This window comes from Cebus imitator, unplaced genomic scaffold (genome assembly GCF_001604975.1).
Source record: "Cebus imitator isolate Cc_AM_T3 unplaced genomic scaffold, Cebus_imitator-1.0 Scaffold59, whole genome shotgun sequence".
Taxonomy (NCBI): domain Eukaryota; kingdom Metazoa; phylum Chordata; class Mammalia; order Primates; family Cebidae; genus Cebus; species Cebus imitator.
Window position 1 is genome coordinate 4,972,273 of NW_016107374.1, and position 19,620 is coordinate 4,991,892.

A 19,620-nucleotide genomic window follows, 5' to 3' on the forward strand; every position below is an offset into this window, starting at 1 on the left:
TCTTCTGTTTCCTAATTGACCAATGGGTCATACCTTCTTTCTCTAAATACTAATTCAATTACTGATCTCCCTAATGATAGATCTGAATGCATGAAATTTTCTTTTCAACTTAACATTCATCCTCTATCAGAGAAGAATAAGATGTATCATTGCATTTTTCTTCACAGCTTTATGTGACTGACAACAGGGTCATGTGGTTATCAAAGCTGCTTTCTCACAATTTATTATTAATGTGTATTTCTCTATTGCAGCTTTCTCCCCAATCACATATCTTAAATAAAACATACTATTAAACATTAAAACTTGAAGTCTGGCTGGGAACAGTAGCTCTCACCTATATTCCCAGCACTTTCAGAGGCCAAGGCGAGCAGTCGTTGAGGTCAGGAGTTCAAGACCAACCTGTCCAACATAGCGAAACCCCATCTCTACTAAAAATACATAAATTAGGTGGGCATGGCGGTGTGAGCTTGTAGTCCCAGCTGTAATCCCTGCTAATCATGAGGCTGAGGCAAGGAGAAACACTTGAATCCAGGAGGCAGAGGTTGCAATGAGCCAAGATCTTGCCACTGCACTCCAGCCTGGGTGACAGAGAAAGACTCTGTCTCAAAACAAGAACCACCACCACCAAAAAAACTCAGTCTTCTTTAGCATTTAAAATATGCTCAATTTTTAAGCTTTAAAAGAATATTTTTGCCCAGGCACTGTGGCTCATGCTTGTAATACCAGCGGTTTGGAAGGTCAAGGCAAATGACTCACCTAAGGTTGGGAGTTCAAAACCAGCCTAACCAATATGGAGAAACCCCACCTCTACTAAAAATACAAAAAATTATCCAGGCATGGTGGGGCATGCCTGTAATCCCAGCTACTCAGGAGACTGAGGCAGGAGAATCGCTTGAACCCAAGAGCCGGAGGTTTTGGCGAGCCAAGATCGTGCCATTGCATTCCAGCATGGGCAATAAACGCAAGACTCCGTCTAAAAAAAAAAAGAATATTTTTTCTTATATCTCACCTAACAGATAAGATGAATAAAGGAGGGGGGAAAAATGACATTTTTTTTTCTTCTGTAACTCTAAGTTTGGCTAAATGTTACAAAGAAAAGTATGTGTCCTCCAAATTACTGAATATTCAGGCAAACCTTCAAGAGGCAGACAGAAGAAGCCTCACCACTCCATACTCCTCCTGTTCTCTATTCTTTTAACCCTAAGATTCAAATTGATTGGAGATGCTTGACTACACTAAAAATTTTCAGTTTGACAGCTCTAGAGGAAGGCACAGACATGTTACTACCACAAGGGAGCCCTTGACAGAGCAGGATCCAGCTTAGCCCCTTAAGGCAAGTATGCAGACCAGTGCCTATCAATCCAGAGAATGTATAAGGATGGAAATCATTTTCTTCTTCTTCTTCCATATGTATTTAAATATCCTGCTTGGAGCTTTATTGCGCAAGCAAGGTTCATTTAAAAAAAAAAAAAAAAAAAAAGAAAGAAAACAGGATTAGGAATCTTCTTCAAAGTCTAGAAGGTTCTGCAGTGTCTGGTCTTCCACAAATAATTTTTCCACTGTTTGCCATTATACTTTCTAGTCCAGAGGCTAAAAAATAATCACTGTTTTTTTGTTTCTTCTTTAATAATTCACACTTAACGTTAAGCCACAGATCTTACTTTTTTCATTTTTGGGGGAAACATGGTATTTATTATTTCTTTTCTAAGAATAAGTGCAAGAAACTTGGAATCAGGCTGTTCTAGCAGCTGCCTGCCCCCCCACACCCCCCACCTTAGCAGTGTTACCTTGGACAAGCTGCTTATCCCCATGTATCTTGATTCCTTCAACTAAAATTAGAATAACTGCTACTACTACCACTTAATCTCAGAAGGCTACCATGGGAGGTAATAAGACATAAAGCATTGTACAAGTAATTTGCATAAATGTCTTGCCCTTCTCCTTTAAAATGTGCTCTCAGTACCTTCTAGATCTGTATAATATGATTCCCTAGGACTCCACTTCCTCAGCTGTAAAAGCAAAGAAAATAACACAAAGCACCCGGTATTGTAGTGAACACTAAAAATAATTTATATAAAGCATTTACTAGCATAGTATCTGAACAAATGCCAGTCCTAACTTAAACAGTTAACAGTTCCTTTTCCTTCCAACTTGAAGCTGTGCTACTGAACCTCTTCACGTTGTAGCTTTTGATCCTGCCACTTTAATTTGTCTTTGAGTACACATCTAGACCTGGAGGTTCCAAGAAACAGACTTCCTTTCTGCTAGCAACTTCCCTTAAAGTTTCAGGAAGATGCCAATTGATTAAATCCATCCAGAGAAGCTATAGTGGCACCAGAGAGTACCATAAAGAATATGCTATAATACGTTTCAGGTGTTTCTCAACTTATAGTGTGAGATATGCTCTAGTCTCAAAAAATTAACATAAGCCATAGGAGTCTAAAGATTTTAAATGCTAAAATCCTTGGCAGAGGACAAAATAAAATAATACAAAAGGCACTCAATGGGGGCTAAGCATGGTGGCTCAAGCTTGTAATCCTAACACATTGGGAGGCTGAGGCCAGAGGACTGCTTGAGACCAGGGATTCAACACTGGCCTGAACATAGTGGGACTCTGTCTCTACAAAAATACAAAAATAAGCCAGGCACGGTGGCACACACCTGTAGTCTCTGTCACTCAGGAGGCTAACAGAGGAGAACTGCTTGAGCCCAGGAGCTGGAGGCTACAGTGAGCTACCATCACACTACTGTACTCCAGCCTGGGTGACAGAGAAAGGCTTTCTCTTACAAACAAAATATCAAACTACAAAACTTTGTTTTAACAAAACAAAACAAAACAAAAACTACAAAAGCACTCACTAAAAACAGTCCCAGGACACAATAATGAATTCTGCAGAATTCTCCTTCTGCAGAAGCGAGGAGTCAAGAGCAAGCCCTCAAAAGAAGGCTTGTTTTTGAGGGTTTTTTAAAGTTTTTTTTTTTTTTTTTTAATCTTTAAATATCAAGGCCATGTTTATCTGTAGCCCTGGAATCACACAATTCTTAAATTCTAACAAGCAACTATCCTGACTTTTGAGTCATTACTACCAATTCTGGAAAGTAATTCACCATCTTTTATACATCTTGGGTCCAAAGGGCAGAGCACAGACAGACATAAAATAGTGTCTCTGCTACTCTCTGGGTCTAAGGAGTCCTATTTCTAGGGTAACCTCTTCATATCTTTCATGGCTGCTAAGCATGCACTTTCCTCTCTAGTCAGTGCAGTCTTTCCTTGAGACACCACAGTGACATGTGTCTGTCTTACTGCAGCTTCTCTCCTCTTGATTCCACCCCAAGCCATCCAAACCTTACAGACTCATCAAAACCCATTTTAACTTCATAAATATCTCTTCTTCACTAGAGCCCATATCAGTATCTACCTGTTTTCACCTTTATTTCTTACCATCTACTTAACAGATCAAGATACTAAGTATAACAGTGTCTTACCTCTAATGGCTTTAAGTGTTTATGTCTTATCTTCATAATAATACCAAATTCCTTGGCAGGACTTGGTCAAGTTATTTTACACATTCCCACTAACGACCAAAGCAAGATCATTTTTCTTTGCGAAAAACTACTGTTAGAAGAGCTACTCACAGAATATAGACAACAAAACAAATGTATTAGGAAATTAGTAAATAAGGTAGAACAAGTGTTTAAAGTGAATATAAAGTATCTTCTTGCTTTCAAACAGTTGACAGTCATATATGCATATACTCGGACCAAACGTCAAATAACTATTAAGTAAAAATAAAGGAATGGAATACTGAGCAGAGTATGTACATCACTGGATATACCATCTGTATAAGAAAGGGAAATACATGCACACACATTTGTGTACATACGCACAGACTAATCTCTGTAAGGATGAAAATGAACTGGTAACAGGGTTTAACACTAGAAGAAAAACAGGGTGGCCGGGCAGTGGATACAGAAGACTTACTTTCTCACTCTATTCCATTCTGTGGAGCTAAATTTTGTGTCATACACATGTACTTCCCATTTCAAATAACTTAAATAGGATAAAATAATTAGAGAGCTTATCTATTGAAAGGAAAACATTTTTTAGGTATACACAGTTCAGTGAATTAACAAAATAATTGACCAGATGCCGTGGCACATGGCTGTAATCTCAGCACTTTGGGAGGCTGAGGCGGGCAGATCACTTGAGGTCAGGAGTCCAAGACCACCCTGACCAACATAGTGAAACCCTGTCTCTACTAAAAATACAAAACATTAGGCGGGCATGGTGGCATGTACCTGTAGTCCCAGCTGTTCAGGAGGCTGAAGCACAAGAATTGCTTCAACTCAGGGGGCAGGGTCTGCAGTAAGCTGAGATCAGTCACACCACTGTACTCCAGCCTGAGTGACAGAGTAAGACTGTCTCCAAAAAAAAAAGAATTAAAATGCCCTGCTATGCATATGATTTATTATAATAAAGACTTAAACATTCATCCAATCATTTCTTGGGCAATTCTAAATGCCAGCCTCTATGCAATTCTGTAAAGAGATAAATTAATACTTCATAATCAATAATAATTTCTACAATTAATTTATAATCATTAACTTTATTAATGAAAGCAGTATAAATAACTGCGAAAAAATAGTGGTTACGAACCTAGAAAGGCCTGAATTTAAATCCAGGATCCTAGACTTTGTAGATGCGTGGTTCTCAGCTAATTATTTAATTTGTCTGAAAACTAATTTCCCTCTTAAGAGCAGAGGTCAGCAAACTACGGCCTCAAGGCAAATTACATCCTGCCACCCATTTCTTGTAAATAAAGCTTTCTTGGAACAACCCATGCCTATTTGCCTACATGTCATCTATGGCTGCTTTCTGAGTACAATGTGAAACTTTAGTTTCGACAGAGCCCATGTGTCCCCAAAAGCCAAACATACTTATTATCTGGTCCTTTACAATAAAAGTTCACCTGCCCCTGCCTAAAAGTAAAATGCATACAAATCACATCTGTGTAATTTTCTAAGAATATAAAACCTCAGGATCTGTATCTTAGGGCAAAAGAAAAAGAAAAAAATAAAGAGTAAAAAAGGCTTAGAGAATATAAAACTCCACTCCAAGCCGGCATCAGGTCAAAACTATTTCAGAATGACATCAAGACATTATTTATCTTTTTCACTCTTTCTCCAAGTATACACTAACGTTTTCCAGAGTCTACATGACTCATGATGTCAAAAGACTACAACACAGCTGTATTCACTTAAGCCAGACATTAAAGAGATTTACAAAAATAGTGCCGTTATTCTTACATTTTGTTTTAAAACACAGTTATTTTAGTTAAAATATAATCATTTATGTTAATATGTAGTGGGTTTATTATTATTTTAAAAGTCAGACATAACTTCTCTGTTTTATTTGTTGGTGGTGGTGGTCGTGGGTTTTTTTGAGACATGGTCTCACTCTGTCACCCAGACTGACATGCAGTGGTATAATTATAGCTCACTGCAGCCTCAACCTCCAAAGTTCAACCAATCCTCCCACCTCAGCCTCCCAAGTAGTGGGGAATATTGGCACATGCCCCATGTCCAGCTAACATTTTTTTACCTTTGTAGAGACAGGAGGTCTCACTATATTGCTCAGGCTGGTCTCAAACTACTAGGCTCAAGGGAACCTCTTGCCTTAGCCTCCCAAAGGGCTTGGATGATGAGCATGAGCTGCAGCGCCCAGCCTTTTTCTCTGTATTACTATTATTATTATTTGCAACAGGGTCTCTCTCTGTCACCCAGGCTGGAGTGCAGTGGCATGACCACAGCTCACTGCAGCCTTGACCTCCTGGGCTCAAGTGATCCTCCTGCCTTAGCCCCTCAAGTAGCTGGGACTACAAACTACAAGTGTATACCACCACATCCAGCTAATTTTTTTTTTTTTTTTTAAGAGACGGGGTTTTACCATGTCAAGTAGGATGGTCTCAACTCCAAGGCTCAAGATATCCACCAGCCTCAACCTTCCAAAGCGCCTCCATTTTAATATTTTATATTTAAATATTAATAATTAGTATTATATATTTAAATATTGATAAATATAATCCACATAAAGAAAAGCACCTTGGAGTTGACAATGTTGCTAACAGGTGTTTTGAGATCCAAAAGTTATAGAATATGCTATGCCAAGCTTGTCCAACCTGTAAACTTTGGCCCACATGCAGCCCAGAACAGCTTTGAAGGCAGCCCAACACAATTTTGTAAACTTGCTTAAAACATTGTAAGGATTTCCTGATACTTTTTTTTTTTTTTTTTGCTCATTAACTATTGTTAGTGCTAGTATGTTTGATGTGTGGCCCAAGACAATTCTTCTTCTTCCAATACGGCCCAGGGAAGCCAAGAGGTTGGACACCCTTGTGCTATATTCTAACTTGAGTGCATCACAGTGGCATGATCAATTAGTCAATGAGAACAGCTGGGCCCAGGTGGCTGACCTTCTATTTATATATTTCGCAGGGTTTGGATGAACAGAGCAGAGAATATACTTGGACAATCAGTGACTATACCACCATCCGGCATGCAGTTTAAAAGAAAAATCTGACAATTCTAATTAGAAGTTCTCCAGGATACTTAAGAAACTTTATTCAAAAGTTTCAAATAAGGTGAAAGGAGGACAGCCTGTTCTTTCAATGCCATACAGGGAGAAAGGCACATATAGGGATCATCCAGCCCTTAGGCTCCCAAACAATGTACCAAAGCACCCCAGGTGTAACACTCCAGCAAATTCACAGGGGTGCTGTAGAACATTTTACATTTTTTAGGAAAACAAAGCAACATCTGTCAGAGAACATGCAAACCACTGGCTCAAGTTCAGTTTCAATATCAGATTGTACTACCTTACCTTCAATAAAGTCAAATATCTGTGAGACTGGTTTTTCAGTGGTGGCTGTGTTACAAGGTAAAATCAACGCAGACAGAAAACAAGAGTAGTGATTTCCAGCCTGATTCTTTGGTTTGAGTTGTACAGTGCTCAACAGGCGTACACATCCTGTTAAAAAGCAACTGCAGCTATTTAAGAGTAAATTTTATTGTTTTATTGCAGTATGTGCATTATTTGTTGAAACAGTCACTAAGTTATCAGTACATAAATACTTATTATTTGGACTTAGAAACTAGAACTGTTAGGTAATTCTATGACCTAGGAATACCATGAAAGAGAGAAAAAAATGACAGGGCACTAAGGACGTTATAAAAACAATAAAGTTGAGGAACTTCTGATTTAAGGGAACATACTCTGCACAACCCACATTTCATTATTTTTTAAAGGTCACAAATTTGGTGAAGTTCTGTATTAACTTGTAGATTTGTACCCAGTAGAAACAGTTTCTGTCCTGACAAACAAAGAGCCCCTATTATGGCCTGCAGTCCTCAAGACATTAACCACTTTGAAACTAACATAGCAATCTTATCCTTATATACTTTTATAAATTTCCTATAAAGTCCTAACTAGTCTAATGTTCCTTAAGCTGCTTTTAATATCATACCTGTTCCCTCACTAATGAATGAGTTACAAAAATGTTTGGCAATTATTTGTTTTATATTTGCATTAGGATCCTAATTTTGTCTTTCTGTAAACTGTACTTTAGTATGCTGAAGTCCTTTTCTAGTGTATCTAGAAATAACTATTTTTAAAAGCCAAACTGTAAAGATTTCACTATTACTAAGTGCTTTGGAGGAACATATATAGTATAAAAAAGATTCTATAAGTTAGAATATAATTCAACTATCTTGTAAGTCTATGTTATTTTCTACATTTCTAACATTTAATAAATATATTCAGGCTGGGCACAGTGGCACACGCTTATAATGCCAGCATTTTAGAAGGCCAAGGCACTTGAGTTCAGGAATTCGAGACCAGCCTGAGAAACATAATGAGCCCCTGTCTTTTTAAAAAATACAAACTACAAAAATTAGCCAGGCATGGTGGGACATGCCTGTAGTCCCAGCTACTCTGGTGACTGAGGTGGGAGGATCATCTGAGCCCAGGAAGCTGAGGCTGCAGTGAGCTGTGATCCTGCCACTGCACTCCAGCATGGGCAGCAGAATCAGACCCTGTCTCAAAAAAATAATAAATATATCCTATCCTTTTATAATCAGAAAAATATACAATAGACTTGTTTAAATGTTTGGGATGATCTACGAACACATTCTTTTTTAAAGTACTATTAATGGAAGTTTTTAAAAAATGAATGACTGAGTAATATTGAATTAAATTCCCTCCAAAGAAACATGTTAGTACTATTCATTAAATAGAAGGCTAAGGACAAAAGAATAAATGTCAATATTTCTATAATTAGTTACTTCTAATGCCAGTCTATACCAGTAAACTAAAAATACAGATAACTTATTTTACTCTCTATCTTCCACTTATTCTTCCTAGCATTTTTTTACTGCATGTCAAACACTCTTATCTAGATCACTCTTTTCATCTCAAGCTACAGAAGTGACAAATGTGCCTAAGAAGGGAAAAAAGGGGGAAAAACTTTCACTTTTGGGGGTATACTTATGAGGAACAGGTGAGGAGGAAGTGAAGTAAAAAGCAAGTAAATATATCTCTAGATGTGTTCAATCATGTCCATCCAAATGAGAAACAAATTCTAGAAGTGTTGGTGGTTTGTAAGAAACGTGCTCCTTTTCCTCATCTAATTACTGACTCTGGATCCACTTCCGTCCAAGTTGCTTTCCACCTAGGCTGCCTCCTTTCGTGTCCAGAGTTGCTCTCTCATCTTACTATTAAAGACACTTGGCTCGGGACTACTTAGAACTTCCTCTTGTATGCCTCGGAAGCATATAAACTAAAATTGGAACCACATAGAGAAGAGTAACATGGCCCCTGAGCAACGATGACATGCAAATTCATGAAGCAATCCACATTTTTTAAATTATAAAAAGAAAAAAAAAAAANAAAAAAAAAAAAAAAAAGAACTCCGTATTATACGTGAAATACTGAAAATGGATTTCCATACTTGTAGTGAGTCCTAGTAGTCAAAAGGCCTGTTTACAACTACATATGAATATAAGACCAAAGCCAAACCTATGAAAATATTTGGTCTAAGGGAGGGAAAGGGTATGGAAGTTGCACCATCCACTTTTAATCAACGATTTATATAACAAAGAACGTGAATATATGGAAACAACATCAAATTATTTGGAAGAAGAATAAAAAAATGTTACATACTACTAATTCATCCCTGAATTAGGATCATTTAATTTTTGACAAGTTGATAGGTTTGATTCATAAAACTGCAATGAGGTACTATGAGAACCTAGGAAAAATTTATGAAACAGGTTTTTAAAGATTTGTCTAGTCATTCATTCATTTACATTTATTATCTCATTTAATCTTGTGCAGGCCAGGAAGTGGTGGCTCATATCTGTAATCCCAGCACTTTGGGACGTCAACGCAGGTGGATCACTTGAGGCCAGGTTCAAGACCAGCCTGGCCACCTGGCGCAACTGTCTCTACTAAAAATACAAAAAATTAGCTGAGAGTGGTGGTGCATGCCTGTAATCCCAGCTACTCGGGAGGCTGAGGCATAAGGATCACTTGAGCCTTGGATGGATGGTGCAGTGAGCCAAAATCACATCACTGCACTCCAGCCTGAGAGACAGAGGAAGACTCTGTCTCACAAAAAAACAAAAACAAAAACAAAAACCTGCACAACAAAGTGGATGTCATCATTACTACCTTTAGCTTCATTCCTATTCAGGGTTAGAAAAGCACAGAGCAGAAACATAGCATATGGTGAGTAGACCAGTTTGATTACGAACACTAAGAGCATAATTCGAATGGGATTTGTAATAAAGTCCTAAACTTCTGTCATTTATTTTCAGAGGAGCAGGCTATTGGTTGGTAAATTCAGGTCCATCAGGAAAACTAGTAATAATGCATATGGTTCACCACTTTCCTGAAAACAATGCATGTATAAAAATTCATAATTCTTGAGCTAAAAATGTAGAATTCTGAGTATTTATCATGTGGGTCAGGACAACTGGTCCCTGTTCCTCTACCTTCCTGCACCTGGCATCACTCTAGCCTCAGCTACAAGTTGGTCCCTCAGTACCTTCAGCTGCTTCTGAAAATGTCTGACTTGTTCAAAGGAGTTACAGGTGGTACTGCATTCCTCCTTAGTTAAAGGAGATTAAATATGCAGGATGCCAATGTCTCAAATGAAGGCTACACAATGATGTACCCAGAATAATTAAAAAAGCTCTGTAACATGAAGCGCTTGAGTTTTACAGCAAGTCAAAACACAAATACAGAACTCTTGGCTCTGTGGCATCTACAGAGCATACTTGTACTTCAAACATTTAGCCGTGTTCAAACCTACCAGTGTAATATTCCTCAATGGAAGAATTCTCTAGTTTGAAATCTACTTAATGATTTTATCAATTTTTAACTGGGTATTTTTAGCACCATTTGTTTCTAAGGGTTAGGGGAAAGGGCAAGCCTTTCCACTATTAAAGTGCCCTTTGGTAACCTACCTTTTTGTACTCGCAAAACATGACTGAAATGATCAAGAAATAATGCAAGACAGTACATATTCATTCTACTAATTTAGCAGACTCATGTGTTCAAGTCAGTACTATATGCTTTCAGAGAATGGGTAAATGGAGCGCTGCAGGTAAAGTTGAAAACATAAAAGTACATACAATCCCAATTTTTCTATTTTCACATACTGCTGTTAAAAGATATCATAATGTTTTGTTTCTTTCACTAAAGAATTCTAGCTGAGTGATATTTCTTTTCAATCATGAAATTAAAGCCCAAAAATACTACTCATTCAAGAACACAACAAATCATTAGCAGAAAAAAGTTATTTGAAAGAGGTAAACTACTTTCTGATATAAAGCTTAAATTCTAAAATACAAAAATTAGCCAGGTGTAGTGACGTGCACTTGTAATCCCAGTTACTTAGGAGGCTGAGCAGGACAACTGCTTGAACCCAGGAGGTGGAGGCTCCAGTGAGCCAAGTATTAAGCCATTGCACTCCAGCCTAAGTGACAGAGCAAGGCTCTGTCGCCCCCCAAAAAAAGAAAGAAGAAGAAGAAATAGAGTTAGGGAGATGACATGTTACACTGAAACTGTTATGTTTTAAATCACTAAGATAAATCCCAAAATTTACAAGCCAACAGCCCAATTTCATTTTAGTAAAAAGTACCTCCTATATATGTAGTCATTTTTTTAAATCTCAGTTAATGTGTAAATACTTTTAGCCAATTGTCTTCTATTATATATACTACAATGTCCCTTTATTTTGCTACAATCTCAATACCAGTTAACACTAAATAAACAATACTACTCAATTTCAGGAGTACATAATCATACCTCAAATGGTTGCCTAACCATGTTCCCTCTAGGGTCCTCTGTGTGCAAATTCCTACTTTATATATGAAGCACATTTAAGATCTCAAAATGTGTTGGGGCTATTTCTACTATAAGAATTGCAATTCACAATCCAGCATGACAGGGGACAAAGTTCAACAGTACTGTAGCCTTTCTATTAAAAAATACTCATACCAAAATAAGCAACATAAACAGCCCAATTGCTCAAACTTGAACAAACCACTCAGTAATGAATAATACTGATAAATAACCATACAAAATCAAAGACCTTAACACAATTATAAAATATAGTTTAAAGAATCATCTTTTAACATCAAGATAAGAATGGTGAAGAGACTATTTCTATTTTAATGACATAATTCAATTTTTGTTTTATGTTAGATTACTCTTTTCAAACCTCATTTTCCATTTTGATCCTAGCACACACTAAATAGATTTACAAAGGAAAAGTATGTCCCATTCAGTTCAACCCAACCTATGATACCTTTTGTGCTGGGAATTATAGATCCTGAGTAGAATAAAAGATAAAATTATGATGTACACTGGAAACTAAACTAAATGATTCTGTATTAAAGACTGAATTTAGCAATAGTGTAGGAATGGAAAGAGGAGGAAGACGACTAAATTCTCATCTTGTATAGTATGAATTCAAGAGAAGACTAAAATAAAACACACAAACACAACATTAAGAACAGCAGTATAAACACGCTATTGATAAATTTAGAGGTAAAATGCTAAAAGAAACAGAAATGTTACCTCAGGGGAGCAACTCAAAGAAGAGAGATGAAATTTAACTTGAATTGCCAGGGAAGACAGAGAGGGTGGGAGAGAAAGAACATGAACAAAGAGAAAATGAGTTTAGACTATGCTAGAATTGTGAAGGGCAACTCTGGCATGATAAAATGGCTTCTGCTGGGGAGCAGAAGTGCCAGGCGATGGTTGGGCAATTCCTACACAACTGACACCACATTATGTTCTTCTATTGGAGAGTGCTTCACCAAAAGAAGTCTAACACAAGGATATACAAGGGCAAAGTGATTCAATACAACAGGTAGAAGACTACAACAGACCTGATGTTCTATCAAGGAGGCAGCTCTACGGTTTCCGGAAAACTTTTGTATTTTATCTTAGCACTCAGTTTTCCATGATATTCTTTAACCATAAATATCAAGCTATTATACTTCAATCTTATACAACTATTAATAAAATCCTAAATGAAGCATGCAAGCCACACTTAATCGACAAGTTCTCAGAGACAGATCTAGTAATTGCTACAAACCATACTTAAAAACTTTATTTTTATATCCTTTAATACTCCACAACAGTCATACTGTCATCATACACATTATGCATTTTCAAAATTTTTTCCTTTGACTACATAAAAGAATAACAACAGAACCACAATGCTAGTAAACACCATATTTTCAAATTCATACCAAAATGATGGTGATTTCAAACACTGAGCAAAGACTACTTCTTCAAAATTAAAAAATCGCTCATGTCAATATCTTAGGGGCAAAAGCAGTATACAATATGACATTTCTTATATTGCCATTATTTAGAAAGATTTATAGGAGAAATACCTACTTTATTTAATACAAATTGTGTATATAAAAACTGATTCATAAATATTTGATTGGTAAGCTTCCTCTACTACAAGAAATAACCAAAATCATTTTTTAAATCCTTAATTTTTTCTAAATATTAATACTACCAGCTTCACTACAAATGGCAAACTGTCACCATTACACAACAACCAGATGTTAGGTTTTGTGTTAGGTACTTTATTTCTATTGTTTTATTCATCTACAAAAAAGGCGAGCTTAAGCTGCGTAATTTTAATATAACCTTTTTCTTAACATTTTAAATTATTTCCTTAATGAGGAAAAATGTTAGAAAAAAATGTGTAAAATCAAGCAAAAGCAACAATCTGAACTGTATTCGTAACCATCTTTTCAGAAATGAATATTCTTGTCTAAAGAGAGAGAGAAATGTTCTGAAATCTAATTCTAATCTATAATGCTTTCCCCCCTGCTGCCAAGTTGCTACACAGATGCCACAGTCAAAAAATTTTCCCAAGCGTGATCACACTTTTCAAAGAAAGGATCCCATTTAGTGACAGCACACTATGACTCAAATAGGCAGCCATGCCTCAATCGCCTCCAATTCCCTTACAATCCTATCACCTGCCTTTCAGCCTTGTTTGGTCACCTCCCAGACCTTGCTTCCTCTTCCTGGTCTGTCTCATTTCTCATCATCCTACCTTATTCTCCAAAAAAAGTTCATAGGGATGTTAAGAAACATTTGTATAGAGCACAAAAAAGTGCTTCAGGAAAAGGTTTTATATAAATGTTAACTCAACCTCTCTAGTACCTTTAAAAAAAAAAAAAAAAAAAAAAAAAACAAGGTATAGGTCAGATGCGGTAATCCTGGCACTTTGGGAGCCCGAGGTGGGTGGATCACCTGAGGTCAGGAGTTTGAGACCAGCCTGGCCAACATGGTGAAATCCCATCTCTACTAAAGATACAAAATCAGCCAGGTGTGGTGGCACATGCCTGTGATCCCAGCTACTTGGGGGGCCGAGGCATGAGAACTGCTTGAACCTGGGAGGTGCACATTGCAGTGATGGAAAATCACGTTACTGCATTCCAGCCTGGGTGACAAAGTCAGACTCCGTCTCAAAAAAAAAAAAGATTTAAAAACCAAGGTATATCTTTTACTATATTTTCAATCCTTATTGAAAATAGGCACCATATATTTAAATATATTTTACTTTAAAGTGTAATGATCAATAACTAATGTTGATATGTACTGTTTAGACCACTAATGGCACAAATGAAACATAAAAACGAATAGTCATAACTTTTTAAGTTTTTTTTTTTTTTTTTTAAATGAGAAGTTATCTAGAAAGCAAATACCATATTTAACTATCATCACCTCTGGCTGAAGTGGTCTTTCAACTTAACATTCCTCTATGTTTGTTTATGAAACTACAAAGCAAAGTACCTGGTACAGGGAAGATACTTTTTAAAACTATAGCTACTACTAATACTAAGCTTTATCACAGGTCTTATTAAGTGTTTGTCTCCTCCCTTTCTGGAATCAACGGTTTTGCATTTTGTAGCTACTTGTTAAAAACATGGCAAAAACGCTACATTCAGTATCTTCAACTCCTGTTTATAATGCAAGTGACTGCAATCTGAATTTCACCACTTGATTGAAACTGCCCATGTTATGGTCACCATGACTACATAATTGCCAAATCTAATACTCTTTATAGTACATGTTTTACATGCCACTATGGCAGACACAGCTGATCAATCCTGAAACTTTAAAATTCCATGGTTCTGGTAATACCAGTCTCTCTTGGTTCTCATTTCCAGTTGACTCTTCAGTCTCCTTTATGTGTTCTTGTTTCTATACCCATTCTACAAATGTTGATGTTCCCCAAGACTAACTTCATCCCTCTTCTCACTTTTTACACAATCCCCAAATATATTCAAACAGCAGAATACTATTACTACCTCAGACTGGCAGAAAATGACTAAGTATTTTATAGAGCTACAAAAAAAAAAAAATCTGTGAAACTATTATGCATGATTATGTAAGTCCAAATTGTCCCATTAATATTCATCTATGGACTTCCCAACAGCAAGCCCTTGTTAACAGATAGGCACACCACATGTGCCAAGTAAATTTATGAGGAAAACAGAGAAAAATTATAGATAGCTACTGATCTCACTTTTCCAGACACTAGAAAGAGACTTACTTTACCGTTCACACTCTAAGTGTCTGCTCACCTTCTATACTAGGAATCCCTTCCCTGCCTTCCTATCTGGGCATCTCTACAAGCTAAGTAACACAGATGACTGGGCTAACACAGAGTTTGGGGAGAAAGAGAAGGACGGAGAGAAGGCATACCACCCAAGAGCAGGGCAGGTTTGCCCATGAGTCGGTGATAGCAAATTAATTCAGAAAATGGAGTAGCAGGTTGTTATCTGTGAAGAAATAAAGAGGAAGAAGAAAGGAGAGAAAAGGAAAGTTTCAAAATGCTAAAAACAGCTCTATGACATCAAAACATTTCCGAGATGAGCTAATAATATATTATTACATAAAATGCATGTTTTGCTATTAAATAGAAAAAATGTATTTACATTTCTTAAACATGTATGTTAGGTAATGTAAGAAAATTAAAAAAAAAAAAAAGAGGTTTTAAAAAGTCCAGAATTAAGAGGAGAAAAGATAAAAACACAGTTAAAGTAATATACTTTCAGGGTATATGTGTATATGTGTGTGGGCGTGTGTGTGTGCACATGTGCTATCAGCACATACAGAAGTAATTACAATATTTGAAAATGTGTGAAGCTCTCTGGAGTATCACCCAAGAGTAGGTTTGCCCAAGAGTCAGTGACAGCAAATTAACCCAGAAAATGAATTAGCAAGTTGCTATTTTTGTTAACTTAGCTTTTGTATACCTGATACCAGAAAAGATCAAAGGCCCACTGTTATTAAGGGCAATAAACTATTTGCCAAAAATAACATTCAAAGGTTAAACTGTACAGATTTCAAATTCTCCAGTAATAAATGTGGATTGAAATTAAATTACAAAACAGATGCCTTCCCAATAGAGAAAACCTGTATGATTAAAATAATTTCCAAATAATTTTAAAAGAATTTATTTCTCACTGGTTTGTTTTAAAACAAAAAGCAAAAGCTTTTTTTTTTCAAGTTCAAGATATACCGTAGAAACCAGAAGTTTTTTATATTTGATTTTAGCTGTCACCACTGTTGAGGACAAACCCAGAGTTGCCTTTTCTACTTATTCTTTTCCCAAGGATATGAATAACAAAAGGTATCAATATGGAGAAAAAAATTATGTTTAATACATTTCTACGTTTCTGAAACTACCTGATCGAATACATATATTTGTAATATGTAAATAATCTATTTAAGAATTCTCCTAAACATCATCTCATATCAAACATTAAGAACTCTGTTAAGAGTACATTAGTAAACGAAATCATAGCATAAGAATTTCAAAGGAGTAGAGAAAGAAATTACAGCACAAGAAATCATATGCTATTATTCTAACAGGTAGAACTCATTCATCAGTATTGTTTCATCACTATAATCAGAATTATATCTAAAATATGTATTATGACAAATCAGTAACACTACTAATCAGTAATGCCAGTAATACTAGGATACACTATCTATATGCTAGAATTATATATATATTATATAGATACTATAGGCTAGTATTACACTAAGAAATAAGAGATTTTCTGAAATGTACATATGTACATTTAATTTGTTTAGTACTGGGTAACAGGTTTTCCTCTCCATTAGTCACTAAACTGATATGTACCAATGTACCAAAAAAAACACAATTAAACCTAAGAAAAAATAATTTAATTCATTTCTACTTTCTCTCAACTAAATTATAAACTGCCACAATAATTACAATTTTCAACTCTGTAACAATAAAAGTTCAGTTGAGAAAAACTAAACAGTTCATCCAAAATCTAACCTGCAATTGGAAGAATAAGATGTGAACCCAATTCTCTTCTAATGCTAAATGCGCTCCTCCACAGCATGACCGCCCATTTAAAACCGTCCATCTCAGACATGACTACTGAGACCCTATTTCAACATCTACCAAGGGGCTCTACTTTCCACTCAGAGAATAAAAGGAGGAAAAGTCATCACATCTAATAAAGTTTTATTAAAGCAAATGCCAACTTTTAAAATTCATCTTTGGTTTAAACTTTTTCTAATTGTTAACAAGCTCTTCTGAAATACTGTTTCAAAATAATTTATATTTCTACACTGGAGGAAAACAAAGTCCCATATTCAATCATGAATATAAAATCTAAAATTAATTCAATTACAGTGCTCAGATATCAGCACCCTCCCATTTATATCAAATCAAATACCCAAATACACTACACGCATTATTTACATCAGACTTGCTAAAGTTATGAAGATTTCTGGAGCCTAAATGAGTGTAAAGATATAAAACCTCTATATAAAGTAGGCTGATAACTCTATTTGACTTTTTAACATTATTTTTACTATTATCATACTAATTGTTACTCCTTCAATTCCTATTTTACTTCTACATTTCCTCTTCACCCCCAAGTGGCTGTCAAATCATCCTGTACTTGATAATCTAAAGATATTTTATGACTAGCTCAGTTAGCTCACCAGTGACCAGTGACAAGAATCCACGCTAGGCATGGACAGACGCATTCAGAATGATAAAGGTCACTGGGCTAACGCATTTCATATTTAACTCTGAAGAGTCATAAACATAAAAGCCAAATTTAAGCCACCCAGAAAATTTAAGTCCTCTGTAAATTTAAGGAGAATGTTAAGATTAAAAGTAAAAACCAAAGGCCCAGGTACAGAGGCTCACACCTACAATCCTAGCACTTTGGGAGGCCAAGGTGGGTAGACTGCTTGAGCTCCAGACTTCAAGACCAGCCTAGCCATCATGGCACAAAATCCTGTCTCTATAAAAAATACAAAAATAAGCCGGGTGTGGTGGTGTGGGCCTACAGTCCCAGCTACTTGGGAGGATGAGATGGGAGGATGGCTTGAGCCCGGGAGGCAGAGGTTGCAGTGAGCCGAGATCACACCACTGGCACTCTAGTCTGGGTAACAAAGCGAGGCTCTGTCTCAAAAAGAGTAAAAATAAACGAAAGTAAAAATCCATGAAACACAGTAAGTAAGCTGAATCAATATATATACAAGAAAAAGGTCCCATTTCATCAGTCAAAGTATCTGTAAACAGAATCAAACTTTTACATATACATACAGATTACTACTTTTTAAAGGATTTTGAATGTACTGAAAAGGGAAAATACTTGAAAAAGGTTTATGATGATCTTACAAATAAAACTTCCAGTCCCTAATTTATCTGATTTGAAAATTTTCATAAATTATGTTTGGTTAATGAGAAGACTCCACAACCATTTCATTAAAGATTTAAAGCAGACAGATTGAGTGAGAAGACTACTAATGAAGTCTGCTAGAAACTAAGAAAGTTAGGAGAGCAAAGGTTCCTAACGAGGCAGGAGTTTCCAGTTGAAATTTCTGCAGCCAAAAGAAAAGGCCTAATCTTAAAACTATTATTTAAGGCTTCAAGTGCTCTAATCTGCACCCAGTACCTGGAACACTTAGGGTAAGAACACCAATAATAAAACAAAATCTAAATTGTATACCATGCTATTCAGTAATGAATATTCACCATCAACTTATGATTCCAACTACACATATGCTACATTCAGAGGTAGGCAAAGTAAATTTTAAATTTTGAGGGTTTTATTTTCTGATTCTGGCGTGACTGATCTAAAATTCCATTTCTGTATAGTATCAAGGACTGCACTTAAACATACGCATATGATGGCTAAAAGTTTAGGATTGTTTAGGAAAGTAATTCAAAGTTTTGGTTTCACAATCATCAAGGATGTGTTGACCTTCTTTAAGGGGGACCAATGAATTCAACAAAAATTGTCACCATTTCTTCACTGTTTTTAAACATATAACACTTTTAAAAAGTTAACAATGAGGCCAGGTACAGTGGCTCGCATCTGTAATCCCAGCACTTTGGGAGGTGTCAAGGCAGGTGGATGGCTTAGGCTCAGGAGTTTGAGACCAGCCTGGGCGTGGCAAAATCCCGTCTCTGCCGAAAATATAAAAAATTAGCCAGGTATCATGGGACACACCTGTGGTCCCAGCTACTTGGAAGGCTGAGGTGGAAGAATCACCTGAGCCTGGAAAGTTGAGGCTGCAGTAAGCCAAGCTGGTGCCACTGCACTCCAGCCTGGGTGACAGATGAGACCCCGTCTTAAAAAAAAAAAAAAGTTAAAGATGAGGAAGGAAAATGGAAAATAAAACAAATTATCTCAATTCCAAACAGTACAGTAATACGTGGTTTAAACATGAGTAATTTAATAATACAGCATTTAATAACACTGTGATCCAGGAATTTATTTGAGTATATCTAAACTACTAACATTACTAGAAAATAAATAAATAAATAAGCTGTTCTCCCACCCACAAAGCCAAAGAAACCGAAAAGCCAAGAGCACTCTAAAAGCTCACCTTTTGTTGACTGGCTTTTCATCCTTTTCGTAGGGTCGGACAAACCATTTCCCAATCCTAACGAAGTTCTTATCCATTAGGCACCTATAATAATTACATCAAGAATTACTTTTTAGTATCAATAA

At 36.3% G+C, this 19,620-nt stretch overlaps 1 protein-coding gene and 1 non-coding gene across 4 annotated transcripts in view; one reads left to right on the forward strand and one right to left on the reverse strand.

Annotated features, from left to right (window-relative positions):
* The window catches only part of MED13L (mediator complex subunit 13L), a 307,838-nt gene that overhangs the window by 115,321 nt on the left and 172,897 nt on the right, over positions 1-19,620 (reverse strand). For all 3 annotated transcript variants that reach the window (XM_017529524.1, XM_017529525.2, XM_017529526.1), the window contains one exon: positions 19,496-19,579. In XM_017529524.1, the coding sequence (XP_017385013.1) occupies positions 19,496-19,579 (84 nt within the window). The remainder of the gene's footprint in view (positions 1-19,495; positions 19,580-19,620) is intronic.
* On the forward strand, positions 8,815-8,917 carry LOC119471389. The gene has a single exon (XR_005200433.1). It is a non-coding gene; the product is annotated as a U6 spliceosomal RNA (small nuclear RNA).